We start from the raw sequence: 21527 nt of genomic DNA on the forward strand, positions 1-21527 counted from the left end.
GCTACTGCGGGCATTGTGCTTGTGTACTTCCTATATCCTGCACCCATCAAACCATTAACTATCTAACACTGCTCCACTCACACTTAGGACTACATATGACCTACAGAGAAAAGCCAGCTGTCACCTTATTGATTGGCTGGTATATATTATATTTTTTTCACTATACGGTGAGGGTGATGTGTAGGCAAATTCTAGAATAGTCGCCAGATGATGGGAGGTTAGAGCTAACTACACCTGTTAGGATCAATAGCAAGTGACCTTATCTAAAGAAATACGCCGACAGGAAATAATCGTGATTACAATGGTGGGATTCATTCGGGATGAGTTGGCTAGCTGGCTGTGGAGCCTTGCAAGTAGTCTGCAGTCCTCTTGCATATTACCCCACTGGAAAGTGGACATGGCTTGTACCATGCATGCCAACTCATCAAGAATAACAAAACTTATGTAGGTGACAGGTATGTCAAAGTAGAAGAAGGGTGTGTGATGAAGAGTTGCATGAATAGAGTGCAGCGTACTTATTCTGCAGTGGAACTGATTCACCCAACTGGTGTGGCTGGCTGAAGGCCGTTCGGTATCATCTGCTGTCATTTTCACTGCAGATCTTATATTGAATATACACACAAACATCCGATCTTAGTGTGAGCTCAGTGTGATAAGTGGGCATATTGCTAGGATGTTACTCTACGTTCAATGCCCCCTCCCCTCACCCCTTCGTTTATCGTCAAGAATATACGCATTTTGTTACATTGGCTAAGGGTCGCCCCTTGGGCTTGCAGTTGAGTTGACGTGTCATGAGGGGACTCTCTTCAGCTACTGCTACTTACAACTCATGACGTGGCAGACTACCTACCCCTGACTCAATTGTTTACTTGCAAAGTTGGATCAAGTGGGCGCATTCAACTATTGCGTCTGAAGCAGAGATTTTGCGTTTTCCTTTCAACTAAGTCAATGTTTATATTGTTGTGTTCCTCTTCTTCTACCTCTTCTTTCATTTTCCTTCTAGACATAACTGTGCTTATTTTATCATCATTACAGCTTTATTATGGCCTACACACGGGTCGATGCTGAGCTCATGACCAACTATGTGGCAGCGCGTAATGTGCCAGCTGGGAGCCATTTTATAGCAGCTCTTGATCAAAATGATGAATTGATGGTCTTTTCACTTTCCGATGACCCAGTGCCCAAGTTTCTCTTGAGTATGTGTCGCATTCGTCCTAGTCTGCATGCCATGATGGCCGTAATACTAATATATGCGCAAAGTTCGCCAGGATAATGAAGGAGTTCAGTATGAATTCAATCTTAATGCCTGCTGTGACATCCCCGAGACCGCGATCATTCAAGCATTTGACTTCCATCAAGATGCAGATCGAACACTGTATCTTGCATTGGCATATCAGCATGATGATCAGGATACTTCTGCTCACCTCATGCTTTCCCAACCGTTTCAGCCATCGCTTCTCCAGGAAGGTGAGATCATTCCAAAGCTTAAAGGGGAGGAGAAGAAGTTGGGTCCCGTGAAGAGAATTTTTATGGTAGGTTGATGTTTCAACATCCGAATCCCGGGCTGCCTTTGATTGTCATTGCTTACAAAATGAATTTAGACTCCAATGCCCACGGTGATCCAGTCCTCTGCAGAATATCCACTCGTACTACTTACCCACGAGAATTTTGACCAGTTAACCTCATGGGGGGATGACATCACAGAAGTCATCGTCGAACCAAACCTCACAGGCTGGTTCACCAGCAACGCGTTGTCGACCCCAGTGAATGTAGCAAGAGTTCTTGATATAGCTACCGCAACCAATTTCCATGGCCAGGGCATCTTTGTGCTCTATGAAACCAGCTCTGGGGAATCCAGGGTCTATGGCCAGTTTCTCAAGCCTGATGACCAGTCTTCGGACGGGACTATCTTCCGATTCCAGACAGAAGTGCAGTGTCCATCAGGTACGTCTCGGCTGCTATGCTCATACAAATTAATAGTTAACGTCCTACTAGACACCCAGGGCCTTTCTACCGCTCGGGACAGCCGGAAGAATTCCGCTCTACTGCTTGGATCCTCTTCCGGTCTTCACTATTTAGATGCAAACCGAGCGGTCGATAAGAATGCTACGCCGGAGCTGATAAGTAGAGAAGATGAGATTCAGGGCTGCAAGTCGCTGAAGATTGTCCAGGACGACAATTTGCTAAGCATCTGGTTCACCTCTGGCATTGACCAACTCGGCTATATTCGAGCCACGGTCACCGAACTTGCGGATAAAGCCCTACAGAGACCAGTCCTGTTGATGACAGCGGGAGAGTCTACCTCCTTTGCTCCTTTGATTATAAAACCCTGCTCTAGGAGAGGAGATGTCGCGTGGCAAACACTCGTGTCAAATGATTACTACGGAAATCTCACATTGTTGGAACAGGCTACAGACCAAGGCTTATGGAGGGCCAAGCCTTATTACAGTAATGATGAGACTGAAATCTACCCTGTAGAAAGTTTTTCGATGACTATTACTGCGTTTGACAAGGATCACTCTCCTCTGAGAGACAGCTCAGTGCACATATCTGCCGCCTCAGCTGTGACAGGCCTCCTCAATGGCAGGGCAGTAACTTTGACAGGTTCGGGCTTCTGGTATAAGGCTGATAGCGAAGGAATGCTGAATTTGATTATTCCGACCAAGGGCATCGCATCACAGTCCCTTACCATTGACAGTATTCAAAACGCTGACGGAGATACTCTTGTCACTGAAAGAACACTTCTCGACCCAAATAGAAAGGTTATGAATCGCCTAGAGGAAAAGCTTAAGTCATTCAGGTCGATAGAGGACCTTAAGGATGCTAGAACCGAGGACGGTGAACTTCTCTTCAATCCAAATGACATGCCGAGCGATGAAGACCTTCAGAATGGCCTCCAGTCCTTTCACCTTCTTTGTGAGGCTTATAATCAGCTTCCCGCAGACGGTAGCTCCCCTGAGATACGACCTGAAGGGTGGTTCGATTGGGCCGCAGAGGCATGGAACTGGGTGAAAGATAGGTTCAGAGATGCGCGCGATTGGTTTGTGGATACTGCAGGTGAGCCATCTCATATTTCCAAGCCAAGATGAAGTTGAGTGAAGCTTATAGAACGACGATTAAGGCAAAGTCTGGAAGTTTGTCTGCAATATCGCAGGCGAAGCCTTTGAATTTGTGTTGGACACCATTGAAAAGATCGGAGAGGTCCTTACATGGGTGAGTTGGGTCTTCTTTCAAACCTGGGACATAAAGGAATAGGCTGACCCGCCCTATATAGATATGGAACAAACTAAAAGTAGCATTTGAATGGCTTATCAAATTCATTGGATTCTTGTTCAATTGGGGTGATATCCTGAAGACAAAAAACCAGATTTCCTCGTTGTTAACGACTGGCTGCGACCTAGTGGCCAACAAACTGGGTGACGCTGCTGGAGGAGTAGATCAATTTTTCGCCCGCCTTATTGAGAACATTGACGATTTGGGTGTTGAGCAAGATGTCGAGGTCTCGCCGGGTACAGGGAGCGATAGGAGCGAATCCTCTACTGTTCGAGATGCTCAACTCAGTACATCTGTCAATTGGGCCCCAGAACGCATGAAGAACGGAGGCCTGAAATCGTCCAACGCTGTTAAGTCTGAGAGTAAGTCTTTATACCTAAACCAGTTAACAAAGGATGCCTGAGACTGATGGTGCCTGTCTAGATGACCCAACCGACGACGCGGAGAAAACCTGGGCAGATATATTCGAACCTGCACTCTTGGGAATTATGGATGCTGCCATTGAGGTTGGTGACAGCATAAAAGACCTCTGGACCAGTAAAGGTTCCATCTCAGCCTCCAGCTTTATGGATATTGGTAAAAACCTCCTTAAGCTCGCTGTTGAAACAATTCGAAGATTGGTCGTTGCGATAATTCAGTCCTTCGAAAAGCTGGTTCACGAGGTGAAAGACATAGGAAACAAGCCAATCAAAGTTCCGGTTTTTAGCGCTCTATATAAACTAATAGCACGCCATGAGCTGACCATCTTCGACGCCATCTCCTTGCTCGTTGCCATCCCAACAACGATTTTCACTAAGCTAATTATCGGGCAAACTCCCCCAATAATCGACAATCTAGATGCAGCATTGCTAGACAAGCTTCTCTTCGATAGTGGGTCTGTGCCTCCTCAGGTACAGCTGGATTTTAACACCTTCACCACCAGCCTCACAGTTACGACAACAATGGTCAAAACAGTCACCAACCTTATTAAGTACTTTTATACACTAGCCACCAAAGGCAGTGGTGGCGCTCTGAAAACAATGACTGCAAGCCGCTTCATCCTATTATTTTCTGTCTCTCTGGATATGTTCAGCACCCTTAACTCATTTCCGACAGACGCTTCGTTACCAGGGTTAGAGTATAGGCAATGGGTATGTACATATCCTCATTTATAACATGGTACCATTCTAACGGCCCTCTAGATCAGCTACCTATCACTGATCCGCGGGGGTGCCAATATCTTTGCCAGCTTTGTCTCGGCGGATGCCAAGGGTTCTGGGACCGCCAGAGACAAGGTTCTACTTGTCCTTGATCTGGCCACTTGCCTTACAATCTTTGGACTGTATCAAGCGGTTGGAGCTGCGGAAATTGAAGCTGGTTCATCGTGGGAGGATTACAACCTGGAGAGTACTATTACTGGTATTCAGGGGAGCGTGCTGAACGGAGTCTCCGGTATAGGTTACTTCATTGCCTACATGTTCCAGGAAGAGGTTCCAGTCAGCGGTGTTGGTCTTGCGATCCTCGAGGCAGCGACTGGAGGTCTAGCTGCTCTGGAGGGCATTAAATGGAAGATCGACCACGATCGCCAGAAGAGGTGCCTTTTGATTCCCGCGGCGTACTAAATACCAGAAATTGGATCTTCGTACGAATTGAACAAGCTTAGAGTGTCTTTCGGGGCGGGTTTCCAAAGGGCTGACCCGAACCCGCCCCGAAACACACTCTAGCCCTGAGCTAGTCCTGTTCCGGAAAGGAAAGTCGCAAAGTTTCTAAAGAAGAACCGTTCACTAGCGGTGGGAATAGTAATGGTGGTAGTTGTACATATAGATATCCTGAGACTCGGGCTTAAGCTTAGGGGCTGCAATGCCTAAAGTTAGCGGGGTAGTACCTAAACATCATTAGGGACACGGTGCTTAAAAATAGAATAAGTCTCTTGCTTACTCCGGAGCGGTAAAATGATTTGGCGCCAGTAAATATCGTCGGACACGGACTAGTGATATTCCGGACAGGTTGCGCAGTATAATTCTTACTCCAAATTACCCCGCTATCCTATTAGAGCAAGTAATGAAAATCCACAGTTTGGAAGTGATCAACCGCGGTCTCTCTTTGTCATTCTTCTTGTTCCTCTCCTCTTCAGGTTTCTCCCATTAGCATTGCTTTCAACTGTATCTCTGATCTCCTTTGCTTCACACTTGCGTGTTCCTCCGATCTTCTATCCATACAACCAGCTTCCATCCACTTCTGACAAGATGGGTGTCACTGAGATCAAGACGTATGTTGATTGTTTTGTGCGGACTGTGTCTCACTTCCTTCTTTCGGTGACTAACCAATTAATTCTCTCTGGTCAGTCCTGCTGAATTCCAGGAAAAGGTCATCGACTCCAACGAGCCTGTCGTTGTCGATTTCTTCGCTACCTGGTGCGGTCCTTGCAGGATGATTACCCCAGCCATCGAAAGGCTCAGCAATGAGAACCAGGGCGTCAAGTTCTACAAGGTAGACGTTGATGGGCTTAACACGGTCGCGGCCGACTTGGGTATTGCCGCCATGCCTACCTTCGTGTTCTTTAAGGACGGCCAGCAAATCAAAGAGTTAACCATCCGCGGTGCCAACCCTGGTGGTGTTCAGAACAGTGTGAAAGCCCTGCTGGCATAAATTGTCTTCTTCTGAACCTTTGGTCAACAAGGTTATCCGTTTATTATAGAGGAATATGATCCTAGTTTAGAGTACGCAATAAGTTCTTTTATAAGCATCTGGACGACTATGGAAGAGAATTCAATGCCCCGCGGCGGGGTAATTGTTGCCTGAGGCAACGAGCGGTACACCTAACTACTGTCCTTTGTAAACTAGTCAGGATAACTCACTTTGGTTATGTGTCCTGTCGGGATGCATGGCGAAGAGCCTCGTTTTCTACTATAAGTTATTGCTCACAGCCGCTATACTTCACGAATTGTAACAGGTTGTACCCAGTTAGTGGGGTATATCGGAAAGTTTATATACAATGCTCCTATCAAATATTGTTCGCCACTAAAAGTAACCGTGGCCACTATCCCCCAACAAGCACAAGCTCGACCACGAGCTTTCAGGAAATTCTCGAAAACCATGGTACAATGATATTATTCATTGGCGATTGCGGGAGACATGACAGCAACCCAAGCTCTAGCCAAAAGATGATGTCAGAGTGGCTCGGGATTTGAAACTCTTATAAACGGCCTCTGCCCCAGATCTGCCTCATACATATCATAACAGTCAGTGCAATCAAATATACATTGATCTATTACTTAACTACTTCTCATAATGTACCAACAAATTATTGGTCGTTCCGGGCGACAGATCAGCACCGTGGCCAGGAGAGCCGGGACAGTACGCCATGCTGTATCTTTTTGACGGCCTCTAACTGATATGCTAGCCTTCACAGAACGATAATTCTTCCAACCGAACGCAAATCAACCCATCCCTGTTGCGCAGACAGGGCCCTGCCTGGGCTCTTGCAGGAGGCGGAATGGTTGCTACCTTGGAAGGTGTTTATTTGATGTTACGTTCGTTCCGGCGTCTGAGATACATCTAGCTTGTCCCGCAAGGCTAGATACAAATTTGGGACCATCGTGGCCTACCTCAGAAGGTGGAAGACAAAAACGTCACAACGAATGACTACATCCTCACTCACTATACGTTGGCGATTGGAGTCATTTGACATGGAGAAAAAGAGAACAAAACACAAAATGATAATGGGGTATTGTGCTGGACACTACATACGAAGGAATTATGTTATTATAATCATCTTATAATATTTGACATTTTCTGAATGCTCAGGTGGCTCATTCCGTATACATGGAGAGGTTTCAAGCTTCACCAGAGTCCAATCTGCTATTCGTCCAGGCCAGTGCATTGAGGAATTCCGCTTTTCCTAAATGTTTGCCTATCCAGGGTTGCCTATTGACCCTACCAACCCTTCTAGTAGCGTTTCATTCTGGCGTAAAAACAATGCAATTTGCCTATACGTTTTGTATACCGCCCAGCCTCAAGAACATCCGTAGATAACGTAATAGGCTATATCTCAGAAGGGAGCAATCATCGGTGGTGCTAAGCTCGAATACTGCCGGCCCACCTGTGATCCAGTAACACTTCAAGTAATCAACAGAGCTATCTTTCTGGAATCGTTGGTTTCGGCTAAATTGGCTTCCCTTCTGCAACAGATTCAAATCGGCTATAGGTTGGGCGGGCAGGCTACAAAGAGTCAGGCTGGGACCAGAGCCTTACCGGACTTTATTGGATGGTTCAATTCAGGCAGAAGATCTGATTTGAGTTCAATGCGGGACATTGTATTTAGCATGTCTCTACTAGTGTGTTTGAAGATCTACTGTTTCAGGGGTAGCTTTCGGGGGAATCCCGACACCGACTTAGATCATTATCGGGCTTCGCGAGATATGAAAAATGTTCCTGACTCTGGCAGTCATGTAATGCTACTCTCTATCATGGAAACTTCATCTTATAGATCATGGTCTAGAACTCGGCATGCAGCTGTGTGCCGTATTGGGGGGTTACAGAGTCAGACCATTTAACCTTGGCTTGATCATATCTGCTTGGCATGCTGGCAGGCGAACTATGTAATGCTTATGCGAACCTTATGACCTTCCACTTAGCGTCAGCGCAACCTATGCTAATCAAGTACAATATACACTTTTCGAGATGCCTACCTATGTAGACAACTGTTGAGTTGGTGGAACAAGGTAGAAGATGAGGGGGGATTTACCAAACCATTTTACAAATACCATGATCACTATCCCGTCGGCCTCGTATTTTTTTAATTGCAGGACATACTCCATCCTAACTCCCAGGATATTCCGTTACGGCGAGTCAGGCATGAAATGCTGGTGGTTTGGCCCATGCTTCAGTCGACTACCGACACGCTACCCTGAGCTTGGCAGAGACCTCTTGTCGAAAAGTGGAGCAAAACTAGAGCCGGGAGACTTCAGCATAGGGAATGCGGTCCGATAGCCCATACCCACATAGCACTTGGCTCGGACCCTCCAGGAGCCAATAGGGGATAAAACATGGCCACATGCGAGTTAAGAATATGCCGCTGGGAATGCGCATTGGGCGGTGGCCGGATAAATTGCGGGTTTGGATCGTGAGATGAAACAAAAGTCCGTCCGGCAATTTAGGTGGATATTGTTCCGGAAAGCCCTAGGTGTCCAGGAGCCACAAGGCTTGATTCTTGAAACAATAAACTCTATTCTAGGCCATTTAGTCGTTTCGGATAGACATGCAGAAGGTCGATGTGGTAGCTATAAAGGGGACTCTGTTTCCTTGCCATTGACAGTGGTCATCAGTGATTCTTCCAGCTTACACACCACAAGACCAACACCGTCGCCATGGTTAGCTTCTCTTCTCTCCTCCTTGCCGTTTCCGCTGTCTCCGGCGCTTTGGCTGCCCCTGGCGATTCCACTCTTGTTGAGCTCGCCAAGCGCGCTATCACCAGCTCCGAGACAGGCACCAACAACGGCTACTACTACTCCTTCTGGACCAACGGCGGTGGTGATGTCGAATACACCAATGGCAACGGCGGCCAGTACAGCGTCAAATGGACCAACTGCGACAACTTTGTCGCCGGAAAGGGATGGAACCCCGGCAGTGCGAAGTATGATACCCCTCGAAAGATCCCATCCAAGCCCACAGACACTAACAGCAGTGTGTTACTAGGACTGTGACCTACAGCGGTGAGTGGGAGAGCAACAGCAACAGCTACGTCTCTCTCTACGGCTGGACCCAGAACCCCCTCGTCGAATACTACATCGTTGACAAGTACGGCGACTACGATCCCTCCACCGGCGCTACCGAGCTTGGCACCGTCGAGAGCGATGGCGGCACCTACAAGATCTACAAGACTACTCGTGAAAACGCTCCCTCCATTGAGGGCACCTCGACCTTCAACCAGTACTGGTCGGTCCGCCAGAGCGGCCGTGTTGGTGGCACCATCACTGCTCAGAACCACTTCGATGCCTGGGCCAACGTTGGTTTGCAGTTGGGTACCCATAACTACATGATCCTTGCCACCGAGGGCTACAAGAGCAGCGGGTCTGCCACTATCACTGTTGAGTAAATGGGGTTGTCTTTAGTTGCGGGATACCGTGGTCAACTTGCTTTGTAGGGTGATCCGCCGTGGATATTTTTCCCTTCATATGGACTCGGATTCCGGGTTTATATTCTTCTTGTCAACTGCCGGAGATCCCGTAATTGGTGTCTCTTTCTGGTGTCGCCGTGTACATAGTCACATTTGTCCTTTCTTGGCCCTTTCGTCAGAGAAATCCATGCTTTCACAAGCCCAGTTCTCCTTGCGTTAAAAGTCTTTGCTGATTAGTGTGGACACTAACGGATCGGACCCCAATTAAGTCCACCAAATACGAGCGGAGAACAGAGGACATACACGTTCAATATCCAAGCAAAGCATTAATGCTGTCGATCGATTAGATTAAAACCAACCATCTGTAGCATATCTTCCAATGGCAAAGCTTCCCACAACGTTCAGTCACTTGTTCCTAGCTCTAAGGAGCCGAACCGTTCTCAGGCCACCCACGCGAGTCCGCAATGACACGCAACACGTTAATGAAGTCCTAAAGTCTTTTCCGAAAGGCTAGGCAGTGCCCAAAGCGCCTGATGGTTATAAAAGTTCACCATCATCGGTGCGGGGTCAAGCATGCATTGACTACTAATAAACACTCTTGCAATCACATACCTCGCACCATGGAACTGATCGAACGATGTGTATACAACCCCCCGACGCCGCCAAAACGGACGCGCGAGAAACCGATGAAGGTGCTCGCACTGGGTATGTCCCGGTCGGGGACAGAGTCTCTCTCGCGTGCCCTCCGCATCCTCGGGTACGATCATGTCTTCCACGGCTTCGAAATGTGGGAAAGTACACCAATGCTCTGGAGGTCGTGGACGATGCTAGGACGACGGAAATGGGGCAATGCTGGTACTGCTGGTGGAAGGTCCAACATTACGAGGGAGGATTTCGACAACTTATTCGGCCATTGCGAGGCTATCACCGACCAGCCAGGTACACTCTTCGCCCCGGAATTGATTTCCGCTTATCCCGAAGCCAAAGTGATTCTTAACCGTCGCGACGTCGATACCTGGTATCCCAGCCTTTGCACTGTTCTCCGCCCGATAACGACTGGGGTGTTTTATCATGTGCTGCCCTGGTTCAATGCCGACTTGTATTGGGAAGCGCAGTATGTTCAATGTTGCCTGAAGCCTTTCTTTCACGGGTCGTGGGAACGGCACGGAAAATGGGTCTATGAGCAGCACAGTGCCACCATCAGAGGATCGGTACGTTCAGATCGCTTTCTTGAGTGGACTGTAGAGGATGGCTGGGAGCCTCTATGCCGGTGAGTTTGCGATATGTCGTGATTTTCGCAAATGCGACCGTAGCTGAAGGTGTGGGTTAGGTTCCTAGAGAAAGACGTCCCGGCAGAAGCGTTTCCCAACGGCAATACCGTGGACAATACTCTGGGTGCTTTTAACAACAATGTAGACAAATGTGTCGCCTCGGCGGTCCGTAATCTGACTATTTCGGTGGTTTGTGTCGGGGTTGTGGTCGCATATGGCTTGGGAGGGCATCGTGTCAATTGGCAGCAATGGGTAAACTATCTCAACATCCGCGAGAGTATAGAAAACTTCATTTAGGGTACATAGCTGGGAACACGACCACTTAGATGTAGTGAAAGAGGAAAATGGAAGATGTTCAGACATTTCCCATTTCCCCCCAGTGATCGATGACGCCAACAAGCTCCATAATGACACCACCACTTTACATATATCAGATCACAACCCTATATAACCCTAGATTTCTGTATTATCCCCGAGGTTGATTCCGCTATGAAGGGACTCTAACAGTTCTTTACAAGTCATAGGGATATACGATAGAATATCTAGAGTACACAGACACACGAAGGGGAATCAGATAATATCGGTAATTCCGCCAAATATTCTACTGAATTTTGCTCTCCTGCTGCATAAATATGAGCATCCAATGGAATCCCACCGGTTAATAACGTGGCGCAACCTAAAGCATCCTGCGAACAATCTATAATTAATCTAGAAGCAACGAACTATACCCTAGCAGTTAGGAATGCCGTCATCCACCCCCGAAGATAGTTGAACTATCGAACAAGCTTTACTCTAAACGCCACTCCGAGCCTGACGCCTATCTCACCAGAACGTACCCGTATACAAATCATAAGTAGAATATAGGGGAAAGGATAGTAGAGCAACAAGTCAACGCAATACCGGTCTACCCAACTCGGAATATCCGCTCAGCATGGGGCATTTCTCCGCATTCTCGGGGCGATGATCCCCCGAACTCCAGCTCAGGAGCTCTGGGGGCTCGTCAACTCTGATGTCAACGGTCGAATAAAATCCTCAGTTAATCACATTATATGTGGAGACCCCGGAAACCCCCTCGGGGTAAAAGGGCACGGGTAGATAATCTCCACACTTGCCGCTGGGGAGGCGTACGCAGCCGAAGCCTTTCGGCAGAGTATTAGATACACGGAGCCCCGTGGCTGATGGGCCGAAGTTTTGTTTGTCAAAACTATCTGTTATTGTTATCATAGATTTCTTACGGTCCCTACAGAAGCTGGGCTTCAAGGACAAGATGCAACTCTGGAAACATGATTTTAGAGGCAGGACGCTGATTATGGCCATCACCATGGCGTCCTGCCAGGCGTTCTTGCTGTTGGGATTTGATCAAGGTGCTACTAGACAATCATCATACCAAAGAATGTTCTACTAATGATTGCAGGCGTCATGTCAGGACTCGTCGGTGCGGACAATCGATTCGGGAGGGACTTCAACAATCCCGATGCCAACATGCAGGGCAACATCACGGCTTTGTACGATATTGGCTGTGTGATCGGTTCGATTGTATCCTACTTTATTGGAGAAAGAATGGGCCGTCGGACGATGCTTATGCTCGGTGGCTTTATCATGGTGATTGGTACAATCATCCTCGCCACTTCAAACACTGTCGCGCAGTTGATCGTCGGCCGTATCGTCACGGGAGTAGGGAATGGCATGAACTCTTCAACGGCGCCAGTTTATCAGAGTGAATGCTCGCCTGCGTCATATCGCGGTACTTTGTTGACCCTGCAGGGCACAGTGACCATTTTGGGAGTGGTCATTGCCTACTGGTACGCCATCTCGTCTTCCGTCCTATATTCGTTGCCAGAAATGAAACCGAGATACTGACCATGGACTCTCAATAGGATGGACTACGGCACAAGCTTCTATGAATCATCCTTTCAGTGGCGTTTCCCGCTCTCCTTTCAAGCCGTCTTCGCCATTCTTCTCATCCTCCAAGTCATCGGATTGCCGGAGACCCCCCGTTGGCTGGTCCAACACGACCGTCACGAAGAAGCGCGCGCCGTCGTCGCCGCGATCGAAGACCGTCCCCTCGACGACGCACTTGTATCCAAAACTATCCTCGACATCCAAGTCGGCTTAGAAGAAGAACAAAAAGGCGGACCCTTTAGCTTCAAGGAACTCTTCACCTGGGGCGAGGTACAGAATCTGCGCCGGATGCTGATCACCATCTCAATCGAGTTGGGTCAACAATTCACCGGATCCAACATGATCAACTACTACGGACCTGTCATGTTCCAAGAAACAATGGGCATGGACCGAAACATGGCGATGATCCTGGGTGGCTGTATCCAGTGCACATATCTGGTCGGCTCGGCAATTCCGGTCTTTCTCATGGACCGCTTCGGTCGTCGGACGCTTTTGATTATCTGCTCCGCCGGTCTTTGTCTATGCTTTGTCATGGTTTCTATTCTGCTTTCGCTGAACCGGATGGATTGTGCGTACGGTGCGACCGCGTTTATCTTTATTTTCCAGATTTTCTACGGCGTGGGCTGGCTCCCGGTGCCGTGGTTCTATCCGTCTGAGATTAACACGACGCGTGTGAGAACGAGGATGTCGGCCATCGCGTCAGGATGGAATTGGATGGCGGTGTTTGCGGTCGTTAAGATCACTCCGATTGCCTTCGGTAGGTCACAGTCCTTTTTCTTTTTACTAAGATTCAAGCTAACGAGAGTAGACAACATCAAATGGAAGACCTTTGTGATCTTCGCCGTGTTGAACGCGGCGTTCATCCCTATGGTATACTTCTTCTACCCTGAGACGAAGGGACTGGAGCTGGAAGATATTCCATTGCTATTCACCAAGGGCGGCATTACCGGAGGTGTCTACAGTTCCAAAGGTGGACGCACAGTCATGCCTGGCCAGCATGCTCAGGAGACACGAGTCAATGAGAAGGTGGAAGGCGTGGTGCAGCAGGTAGAAGATGTGAGCTAGACGGCGGATACTATATACCCTGGGATATTGTCTGTATACTACTGGGATAGAAGGTAGTCACTGCGTACTCCATAGACTTTACGTTTGCACTTATCAAAAAGATGTTATGAAATTATGCATATGCTTCAATCAACGATGCCCTACAAACCAAAGTGCAGATGAATTAAACACCTTGCTGAGATCGATACAACCAAACCATATATTATTTTATAATTACGGACTCAAGTAAATGACATAGCGATCGTCAAATTACAAACACATATAATCCATCTCATGACAATCTCCCTCACAAAAGACCATACAATCATAACCAACACCACCAATACCTATCCCCTGTGAGTCCGTGAGAAACAGATCACATCTCATCAATCTTCGGATCCATCTTATCCGGCTGCAACATCCTCTCCAGCTCCTCCCTCGACGTCAACTGCTGCATCTTCACCTCCCCCCGATCAGCTTTCACCTATCACCAACAATCAGCAACTGTCCCAACCGACACAAACATCGAGAGACATACCGAGGCTTCACTCAAGGTAGCATGAAGCTCATCCCACGATTCCGTCGGAACGCCGCGCTTTTCCGTCAACGTGGGCGATTCAAAGTCATCTGGGAAGGAGGCGGCGATGAAAACTATTCTTGTTAGTTCCTAGGTCCTTTCTCTGTAATGTTCATGGGTGAACTATGCGAGGTGGCTAGGCTGACATTCTTGGTTTTTGGAGCTGTATGCTTCAGGGTGGGCTTGGATTTGGTATGTTCTTGTTAGGGTGGAGGTGCGGAGGAGAGGGCGGGTGCGGATGAGGGTGTTTCTGGCGATATTGAAAGACATGGTTATTGCTGTTCTTTGTGATTGATTTTGGGATATGGATATTGAAGGGATTTAGATGAGGAGTCAGACGGCGTTTATAAGGGTGAGCGTTGTGATGATGTCAGTGGCTAGAGGGTTACCGAATTGGGTAATGGTAGCTCCAACCCTAGTTTACCGATGTCAGAATCATAAGGTTGAGGGGTTGCGAGGTTACCATGGAACATATTCCCTTCGCAATCGATGACAGGTCCCATAAGCAAGTCTGGACTCGTTCTGTGAGTATAGATCACGCCACGCGGAGTCCGAATTTGGAGAGTAGCTGTGGGAAGCTTCAGTATAATCAGGGATTTTTATTAAATTGAGAAAACATCAGTACTAAACTGTCATTTGTCGTGTAACAGACATTCGGTTCTCACTCATAAGTCTATACATTAATCGTACACTATCCACGTCGCCAACCGTCAATGGAGACAAGATATCCCTAGTTCAATCCCATACAGCTGGCATAGTAGGTGACCGTCGCAGGCCAGTCGGAGAAGATACCACGCACGCCGACCTTCTGCGCGAGCGCATCAACAATACGATACATGTCGCCATCCTTGCCAACAGCCGAAGTGAACGACTGAACATAGTAGTCTTTTTCGGCAGCAGCTTGCGCCAAGGGAGGGAACCGCTCAAGGGACCAGGTGATGATGTCGAAGCCGGCTTCCTTGGCGGCCACGGCATACTCGGAGGGCACAAGCTCGCCATCCTCGGTCGCGTTCAACAGTGCATAGATCGCGGGAGCCATGATCTTGACGCCCTTCTCGGCAAGCTCGGGCAAGCTGGCAACAGCAGCTTTGTAACCCTCTTCGGTGTCGGTGCGTTCGTCGAGGTAAATGGCCTGCTTGCCGAACGCCGGTTCATGCTGGATCCAGTAGAAGATGTCCTTATCAAGGAAGGACTGGGGCCACACGCGGGATGGGCTGATGTGATGGCGCTTGTAATCGTTGATGAGCTGTTGAGCGTACATCTCCTGGGTGTAGTTACCCTGGAACGGCATGGTAACTTGAGGGGTCTTCAGCTCGGGCGAGAACTGCAGGCCCAGGGACTCGATCAGCTCAATGTACTCATGGTGTGCCACGGGGGTGCCACAGGTGTCATAGAGCTCTGTGCGCCAGGCTGGTCCGCCATACTGGTATTCCTCCGGGGTTGTGGCCGACGAGTTGCTGGAATCCATCTTGGCGCAGAGCGACTTGAACTCAGCCAATGTGATATCGGATGTGCAGCACTTGGCCTTGGCTGGCGTGCTGTCTGTCGCCGGCTGGAAGGGAACAGTGCACTTAGCGGCCAGCTCAGGGATGGTCAAGATGTTGGTGGTTGTGTGGAGATCACACTGCGAGTGACGGCAAACGAGCTCTCGGTCCTTGGTGAAGGCGACGTCGCACTCGATGATGCCAGCACCCATGCGAGCAGCGGCCATCATACCTTGGCGACTGTGCTCAGGGATTTGCAGCGGGCCACCCCGATGGGCGATGGAAAATTGGGGAGCATGACGAATGGGCGTCTCTGCGCAGGACTCCAGCTTGCTTTTCAAGGGACCCTCATCCATGTCATCCACGAGGAAATACGGCCGGGGACCGACCTGGATGTTGGTCACATTGGGCTTATGAGAGGCAGCACCACGACGACTGAACGATGGAGCAGCAGCCACCACGCCGGCGGTCACTATCAAGGAAGTAAGATGCATGATGGCAATCCAGCAAGCGTGACAAAGATAGTATAGATCAGCTACCCGAGCAAGAAGAGCACAAAAAGAGAGCGACGATCATTCTTTTCAGGGAACAAAGCTCCTATTTATCCTCGAACCGGAAGCCTCTGTCGGCCCGGTTCACGAGGTTGGAGCATATCACAATTCCGTCCCTTGCTTCCCATATCAGATAAGGGCCCCACTCAGCTTCTCCGCGTGCCGCAAGGAAGATCTCTCACACGTTCGGGAGATACCAGGGGATTCCCTTGGCAACTTGGCAACTTCTTGGCTACAGGAACGGGAGAAAACGTGGTTGGCCGTTATGCAGCACATGTCGCGTGCGCGGTAGCTGATTTGAAGCTTTCTACTCATTACTCTCAGTGCAATTTTACATGTTGTACGGCCTTTCATCTGGGATACTGGGGGATGCGCTGACCGTGGCAGCAGGTTCCACGACATAATCTGCTGTCCAATCGCATCTTTGCCCCACCAAAGGATCTCTTCACGAGCTTTTCTTTCATGTAAGATAAACCCAAAAATCACGAGAAGGAAAGAATCCCGCGTCCGTAAGATATTGGGCAATGACGATGGATGCATGCGATGTGGATACCACCGACATTTACTACCAGAAATTGTGGGGAGTTGCATAGAAAAACGCCTCCCACGGGGAAGGTGGAAAAACAGGAAAAAGAAAAAGAATGAAAAAGAAAAAGAGTGCTACTTCTTGCGATTACTTTAGTGCCAAAGTTAACAAGCCAGTAAGCTGCTCACAAGCTGTAATAGTCAAGTCCAATAAGGAAAATGCAGGGCAGGGAATGATCCCCATGACGGCAATTGCCGCACAAAATTCCCCAAGCTTTTGTAGATTCGATGCTAGTCACAGCTTCATCATCCCGGGATACGGTCCGGCGGCTTCCTCTAGACCCGACGGTCAATCATCCGCACATGCACAAGTATTATGCAACTAGAGTTGCCATGTCACTCCGTCGGTCAATGTCCGGGGAAACAACGACCAAAGTAACCGCGCCGGCATTGGATCAGATAGAAGCCTTGTGAGTGTATCTCCATAATCCGCGAGATGCGGAGTTGTTAGCAGCATGGTCCAACTACCTAGTTTGGAAGGTCGGCGGAAATCTAGGTGGACCTTTTAGTGAATACCAAGCTCCTGTGTGTAAATGAAAGTCATTGTACGTTTAACCCGACAGTGGGGCATTCTGTTCATGGGTGTGGTCCAGGATCCTTGGTTCGGTAGGGCATGCTTCTATTGTTCCTGACCCAAGAGCGTTAGTTAATCAGCCCGCTGTAGCCAGTAGCCTCTTGCAAAAGGTGCAGGTCCATTCTACCAACATTCTTCGCGATGGAAATAGACAGTAGCAGTGACGGAAGCGTCTGTTGGCGAACAGTGGCTCGCCGAAAAATTGTTCGGCTTTGACCTAGCAGAGTATCTTGCATTGGTGGACCCTCATCGCGGACCGAATCAACCACAATGCTGATCTTTAACTGCTCTTGAACGAGATTTAATCCCGCATTTTCCAACGGTGGGGATTAAGCGCGCTGGTCGATGTAACCTTAATGAAAAAGGAAGCCGAGGTGTTTTGCGTTTATCTAATACGCCCCACAACCATTTCAACGAACCTGATATTGTTTTTGGTTGCCTAAAGGAAGTTGATCCCGTTGATATTGAAGAGATTCAGTCCTTATGCAGGAATAGTATTATAGAGGATATGACTATAAAACTGTTACCATAGTATAGTGGACCAGAACAATATATAATCCAGCGGTGAGGCTGCCAGAGAGAGGCCTACCTTGAGACTGTGTTCATTAATGATCTAAGTTCTCTGTTTCGCAAGTATTCAAGTTACTGATCGTTCTTTATAAGCTTGAGAATTCCTGTAGAAGTCTTTACTTATAGATATCTTTAGATTCTTGACAGTAAAGAGTGATGTCACCTGGTCTAACCTATTGGTCACGGTTCTTTTTCCCGCTGCGCAATTTTCTATTAACCTATCTAGGTCAGGTGCTGCTTAGTCAGTGGGAACCTTACCTAGATAGGTTTAACTTAAAATCTTAAATCAGTTTTTCATACATGTTGAATCGACATTTCACCTATATGGACCTAGACCTATAAAAGAATTCTAGAAAATATAGATTCACACACATTTCTCGAGGGCTATCTACCAGGTTGTATTAACAACTGAACAGTCACGATATTCTTCAAAAGCTATTTGGTGCACTCAATCGGCGGTCCCGGCTTGACCCAATCAAAGTTACCCATCAACTTCGTTAGCCACACGCCCCAGGGCCATCGGGAGTACGTGGAGTGCTACCATCGAAAAGGGTCCCGCTGAGAAAGGTATGGGGAAAACCATGGTCAAAGGGATAGGCTGCCTCAGTCTGCGCCATCTCCTCGACACTGAGGGACAAGTCTAATGCTGCAATGTTGCCTCGGAGATGCTCAACCTTCCTACCGCCGACAACCGGGAAGACATAAGGCGCTTTATGGCGGACATAGGCGAGGGCTATACTGGTAAGATGCGTCTGCTTTGAGTTTGCAATTGTTTCGAGGACCTTAGAAACACTTCTCTCGCCATCTGAGGGTGTCTTCCCTTGCCCCCGGGATTGTTCTGCTCCCTTTCCTTGTACCCTGCCTCCGTATGAAATTGGCCCTGGCTCAGGGTTCCCCACAGCACCTCGCCCATGTTCTCGTCGCGGTACATCGGGAGTATCTCTCGCTCAAAGCCCCGGAAGGAAACGACCTTGGTACACGGAGAATTGGCGTAAACCGTGATCACGAACGTATTGATTGGCCTTAGCAACCACCCAGGCCGGGTAATCAGAAATCCCGAGGTAAATGACCTTCAAATTGGTAGGGTGTGCATCAATTCCGGGATGGAAACAGTATAGTCCCACCGATGGAGATAGAAAAGGTGGATGTAGCTCGTTTGCAGTTTCTGCAGCGAGAGCTCTAAGGACACACGCATAGATTTGCCGCCGTTGCCGCCATAGGTTGATTGAAGCTTGTCACTCTCATGGTTTTTGTAGCTGCTCGAGAACTTGCTGGCCAGGACAAGTTGATCACGATTTTGTCTCTGGGTAATCTATTCCCCAATCCATTTATCGGATTCTTCGTTCTGGTAGTTGTTGGCGGTGTCGATGAAATTGCCTCCTTGACTGACGAAATAATCGAGAATTTTAAATGCCGTTTCCTTTGGGCATTCCCCGAGGCTGTCCTTCCACGCGTCACCGAACTTCATGGCACCGAGGCAAAGGGGAGAAACCCGGACAGAAGCGGACGGAGCCAACTGGCGATGGCGGTCCAGGGGCGAGCGAGGGTGAGGGTGAGCGGGAAGCGGCATGATGGTAGTCTACTGGCGACGTATCAATGTGAATGCAAAGCAGTGCAAGTCGCAAGGGAAAGAGGTCTCGATATATATCTTCAGGCGACAGCCAGACCCTTTAAAATCACACCATTGAGCTGTGAATTCGAGATATCTCACGGACCCACACCTCGTGACGTATGATAAGCAAAGTCATGAAGCTGAAGCAAGGGGATGACTACGGATGTAAGTGAATATAAGCCTTACATCCGTAATGCGTAACTATAAGTTTACCAAAGACCACAGACGAACACATAGGGAAACCCCACTTTCTCATTCATTCCGTGACACTAATTCATGCACGGTTAAGAAGTGTAGGCATTTGTAGATTGGTTTAATCACAGGCCAGTATCGAACACCAACGGCTCTTCTCCACGTAATCCGCGCCAGTAATTTGTTGAGTTGGCAAGATCATCACATCCCCTGACGACCCAGCTCCATTTACGCAAGAAAGTCTCACTAACCTCCCACCCTGTCGGATGCCATGGCGTTCTCCACACAATTAAACCAGTCTCGTCGTTTGAAACATCATAGAAATCAACAAGGTCATTGCAAAGAGCCGTTTCATCGAAGTCTCCGTATCTCTGGAGCAAATTGTCCCTCATTTGGGGGATAGGAAACAGGTCTATCCACGGGTGGTGGGGAATCTCCTTTTGTAACAAAGTAGGACGGAGGCTCGTTGGGCAAAGGCTGATTTCAGATTCAAATCCACTGGTACACCAGGGGGAAATAGCTTCTTCTTCTTCTAGCCAGTCCATGGTAAATCTTAGCATGGACGTGTTATCAACAAGTGCTCGAAAAACATTGAACTGGATTAGAGTTAGGAGTTGATCCACTCTTGGAGAGCCCAATGCGTAGTCTTTGCGCAGCGAAGCCTCGTATTGTGCCATGATCTGTTGGATATTTGCCCGATTCACTTCATGGATGGATCTTGGTGTTTGGATACTCAAGTTAGGCGAAGATGTATCTTTTTCGCTGCTCTTGCTACTTTCACCTGCATTGATGTGTTCCTGCTCCTTCCCTTTACACTTATCTGCTGTAGCTGATAAGCTCCCTGGCCGCTTCGATATGGCAAGAGTTGTGTCTGATTCAGGAGTATTTTCAGCAGGCTTTGCTCGTCTTCGTCGACCTAAGGGCCCCGTTCAAGGTCAGCCCGCTCCCACACTAACTAATCAGAAAGACCATACGGTAGATCCTCTGGTGCAAACGATTCTGTAATTTTCGCCGCAGAGCAGGATCAGTGAGACCAGACCAATTTTCTTCGGCCGAACGCACTTCGGACAGCTCCGGTATGCGGCTCATGTCTCCGTCGGATGTAGTAGCACTGTTATCAATATTAGGCAGGATTACGATTCCGAAAGTGCTTCACATACGTTGGAAATAGTCTTGTAGCTTGACTACCAGTTTGACGGCAGCGGTTATGGAGTGGAGTGGATGACGTATAGTAAGCAGGGTGCATCGACTAAATCTACTAGTAGCTTATGATCAGCCAATAATTTCTATTGACTTTTGAATAAGAACCAATTAAATCTATTATTCTGGTCCCACTATAATACCTACCAATTATAATTATAATAGCTGAAGTATGTGGACTATCCCGCCTCCGAAAGCATATATTTTACCGCTTTTTTAGATATAAGGACTTTACTATATCGCCAGACACTATAATCCCTAAGTTTAAGTACTACTACCACTAAATAGATGTAGTCCGCCGTACGAATCCAGAGTCTAGATCTTCCTCAACCTCTCTTGGCAGCAGCAACAATCAACTTGCTTACTATACGTCACCGTTCTCCAGGATCCATATATGGAACAACCTCGGACTCTTAATGCCGATATCACCATAACCGTTTGCCTGAGTAGTTTCATTGCAGCCGAGCTTGGCAGCTTGGCGGCTTACGGGGGTCCTTGGCCGATAGGGATTCGGGATACCGCCCAGCCCGGGTGGCATGGAGAGGATAACAAAACATGTATATATATAAAGCCTGGATTTCAGCTACTTTCACCA

General features: G+C 48.2%; 9 protein-coding genes across 9 annotated transcripts; 5 read left to right on the forward strand and 4 right to left on the reverse strand.

The window, feature by feature from the left end:
* Positions 1-485: 485 nt before the first annotated feature.
* Positions 486-5251, forward strand: F9C07_2285718 (uncharacterized protein). Its single transcript, XM_041294326.2, has 9 exons — positions 486-1196; positions 1261-1532; positions 1602-1944; positions 1996-3057; positions 3122-3213; positions 3275-3635; positions 3697-4403; positions 4455-5137; positions 5191-5251. The coding sequence occupies exons 1-8, from the start codon at positions 1043-1045 to the stop codon at positions 4872-4874; spliced, it is 3411 nt and encodes a 1136-aa protein (XP_041149694.1). The 5' UTR covers positions 486-1042; the 3' UTR covers positions 4875-5137; positions 5191-5251.
* Positions 5252-5498: 247 nt separating this feature from the next.
* On the forward strand, positions 5499-5901 carry F9C07_7942 (thioredoxin-like protein; the record flags this gene model as incomplete). The annotated part of the gene is made up of 2 exons (XM_041294325.1): positions 5499-5521; positions 5598-5901. The coding sequence occupies 2 exons, from the start codon at positions 5499-5501 to the stop codon at positions 5899-5901; spliced, it is 327 nt and encodes a 108-aa protein (XP_041149693.1).
* Positions 5902-8621: 2720 nt separating this feature from the next.
* Positions 8622-9349, forward strand: F9C07_7943 (xylanase G1; the record flags this gene model as incomplete). Its single annotated transcript, XM_041287013.1, has 2 exons — positions 8622-8887; positions 8950-9349. 2 exons carry the CDS (start codon positions 8622-8624, stop codon positions 9347-9349), a joined length of 666 nt encoding a protein of 221 aa, XP_041149691.1.
* A 641-nt stretch (positions 9350-9990) lies between these two features.
* Positions 9991-10938, forward strand: F9C07_2073715 (uncharacterized protein; the record flags this gene model as incomplete). The annotated part of the gene is made up of 2 exons (XM_071508787.1): positions 9991-10640; positions 10701-10938. The coding sequence occupies 2 exons, from the start codon at positions 9991-9993 to the stop codon at positions 10936-10938; spliced, it is 888 nt and encodes a 295-aa protein (XP_071367619.1).
* A 970-nt stretch (positions 10939-11908) lies between these two features.
* F9C07_7945 (putative sugar transporter) lies at positions 11909-13608 on the forward strand (the record flags this gene model as incomplete). Its single annotated transcript, XM_041287012.2, has 4 exons — positions 11909-12005; positions 12056-12443; positions 12519-13300; positions 13352-13608. The coding sequence occupies 4 exons, from the start codon at positions 11909-11911 to the stop codon at positions 13606-13608; spliced, it is 1524 nt and encodes a 507-aa protein (XP_041149690.2).
* Positions 13609-13728: 120 nt separating this feature from the next.
* On the reverse strand, positions 13729-14522 carry F9C07_2285722 (uncharacterized protein). Its single transcript, XM_041294340.2, has 3 exons — positions 14311-14522; positions 14126-14238; positions 13729-14071 (listed from the first exon to the last, which is right to left on the reverse strand). Exons 1-3 carry the CDS (start codon positions 14432-14434, stop codon positions 13964-13966), a joined length of 345 nt encoding a protein of 114 aa, XP_041149689.1. The 5' UTR covers positions 14435-14522; the 3' UTR covers positions 13729-13963.
* A 372-nt stretch (positions 14523-14894) lies between these two features.
* Positions 14895-16142, reverse strand: F9C07_7947 (glycerophosphoryl diester phosphodiesterase family protein; the record flags this gene model as incomplete). Its single annotated transcript, XM_071511697.1, has 1 exon — positions 14895-16142. One exon carries the CDS (start codon positions 16140-16142, stop codon positions 14895-14897), a length of 1248 nt encoding a protein of 415 aa, XP_071367620.1.
* A 2115-nt stretch (positions 16143-18257) lies between these two features.
* F9C07_2246408 (uncharacterized protein) lies at positions 18258-21470 on the reverse strand (the record flags this gene model as incomplete). Its single annotated transcript, XM_041294338.2, has 3 exons — positions 18258-20648; positions 20707-20843; positions 21298-21470. The coding sequence occupies 3 exons, from the start codon at positions 21468-21470 to the stop codon at positions 19858-19860; spliced, it is 1101 nt and encodes a 366-aa protein (XP_041149687.2). The 3' UTR covers positions 18258-19857.
* On the reverse strand, positions 18426-19498 carry F9C07_2204759 (NADP-dependent oxidoreductase domain-containing protein; the record flags this gene model as incomplete). Its single annotated transcript, XM_071509594.1, has 4 exons — positions 18426-18680; positions 18731-18998; positions 19053-19240; positions 19319-19498. The coding sequence occupies 4 exons, from the start codon at positions 19496-19498 to the stop codon at positions 18426-18428; spliced, it is 891 nt and encodes a 296-aa protein (XP_071367621.1).
* Positions 21471-21527: the final 57 nt, after the last annotated feature.

The sequence above is a fragment of the Aspergillus flavus genome, chromosome 6 (genome assembly GCF_009017415.1).
Source record: "Aspergillus flavus chromosome 6, complete sequence".
In the NCBI taxonomy this organism is placed as follows: domain Eukaryota; kingdom Fungi; phylum Ascomycota; class Eurotiomycetes; order Eurotiales; family Aspergillaceae; genus Aspergillus; species Aspergillus flavus.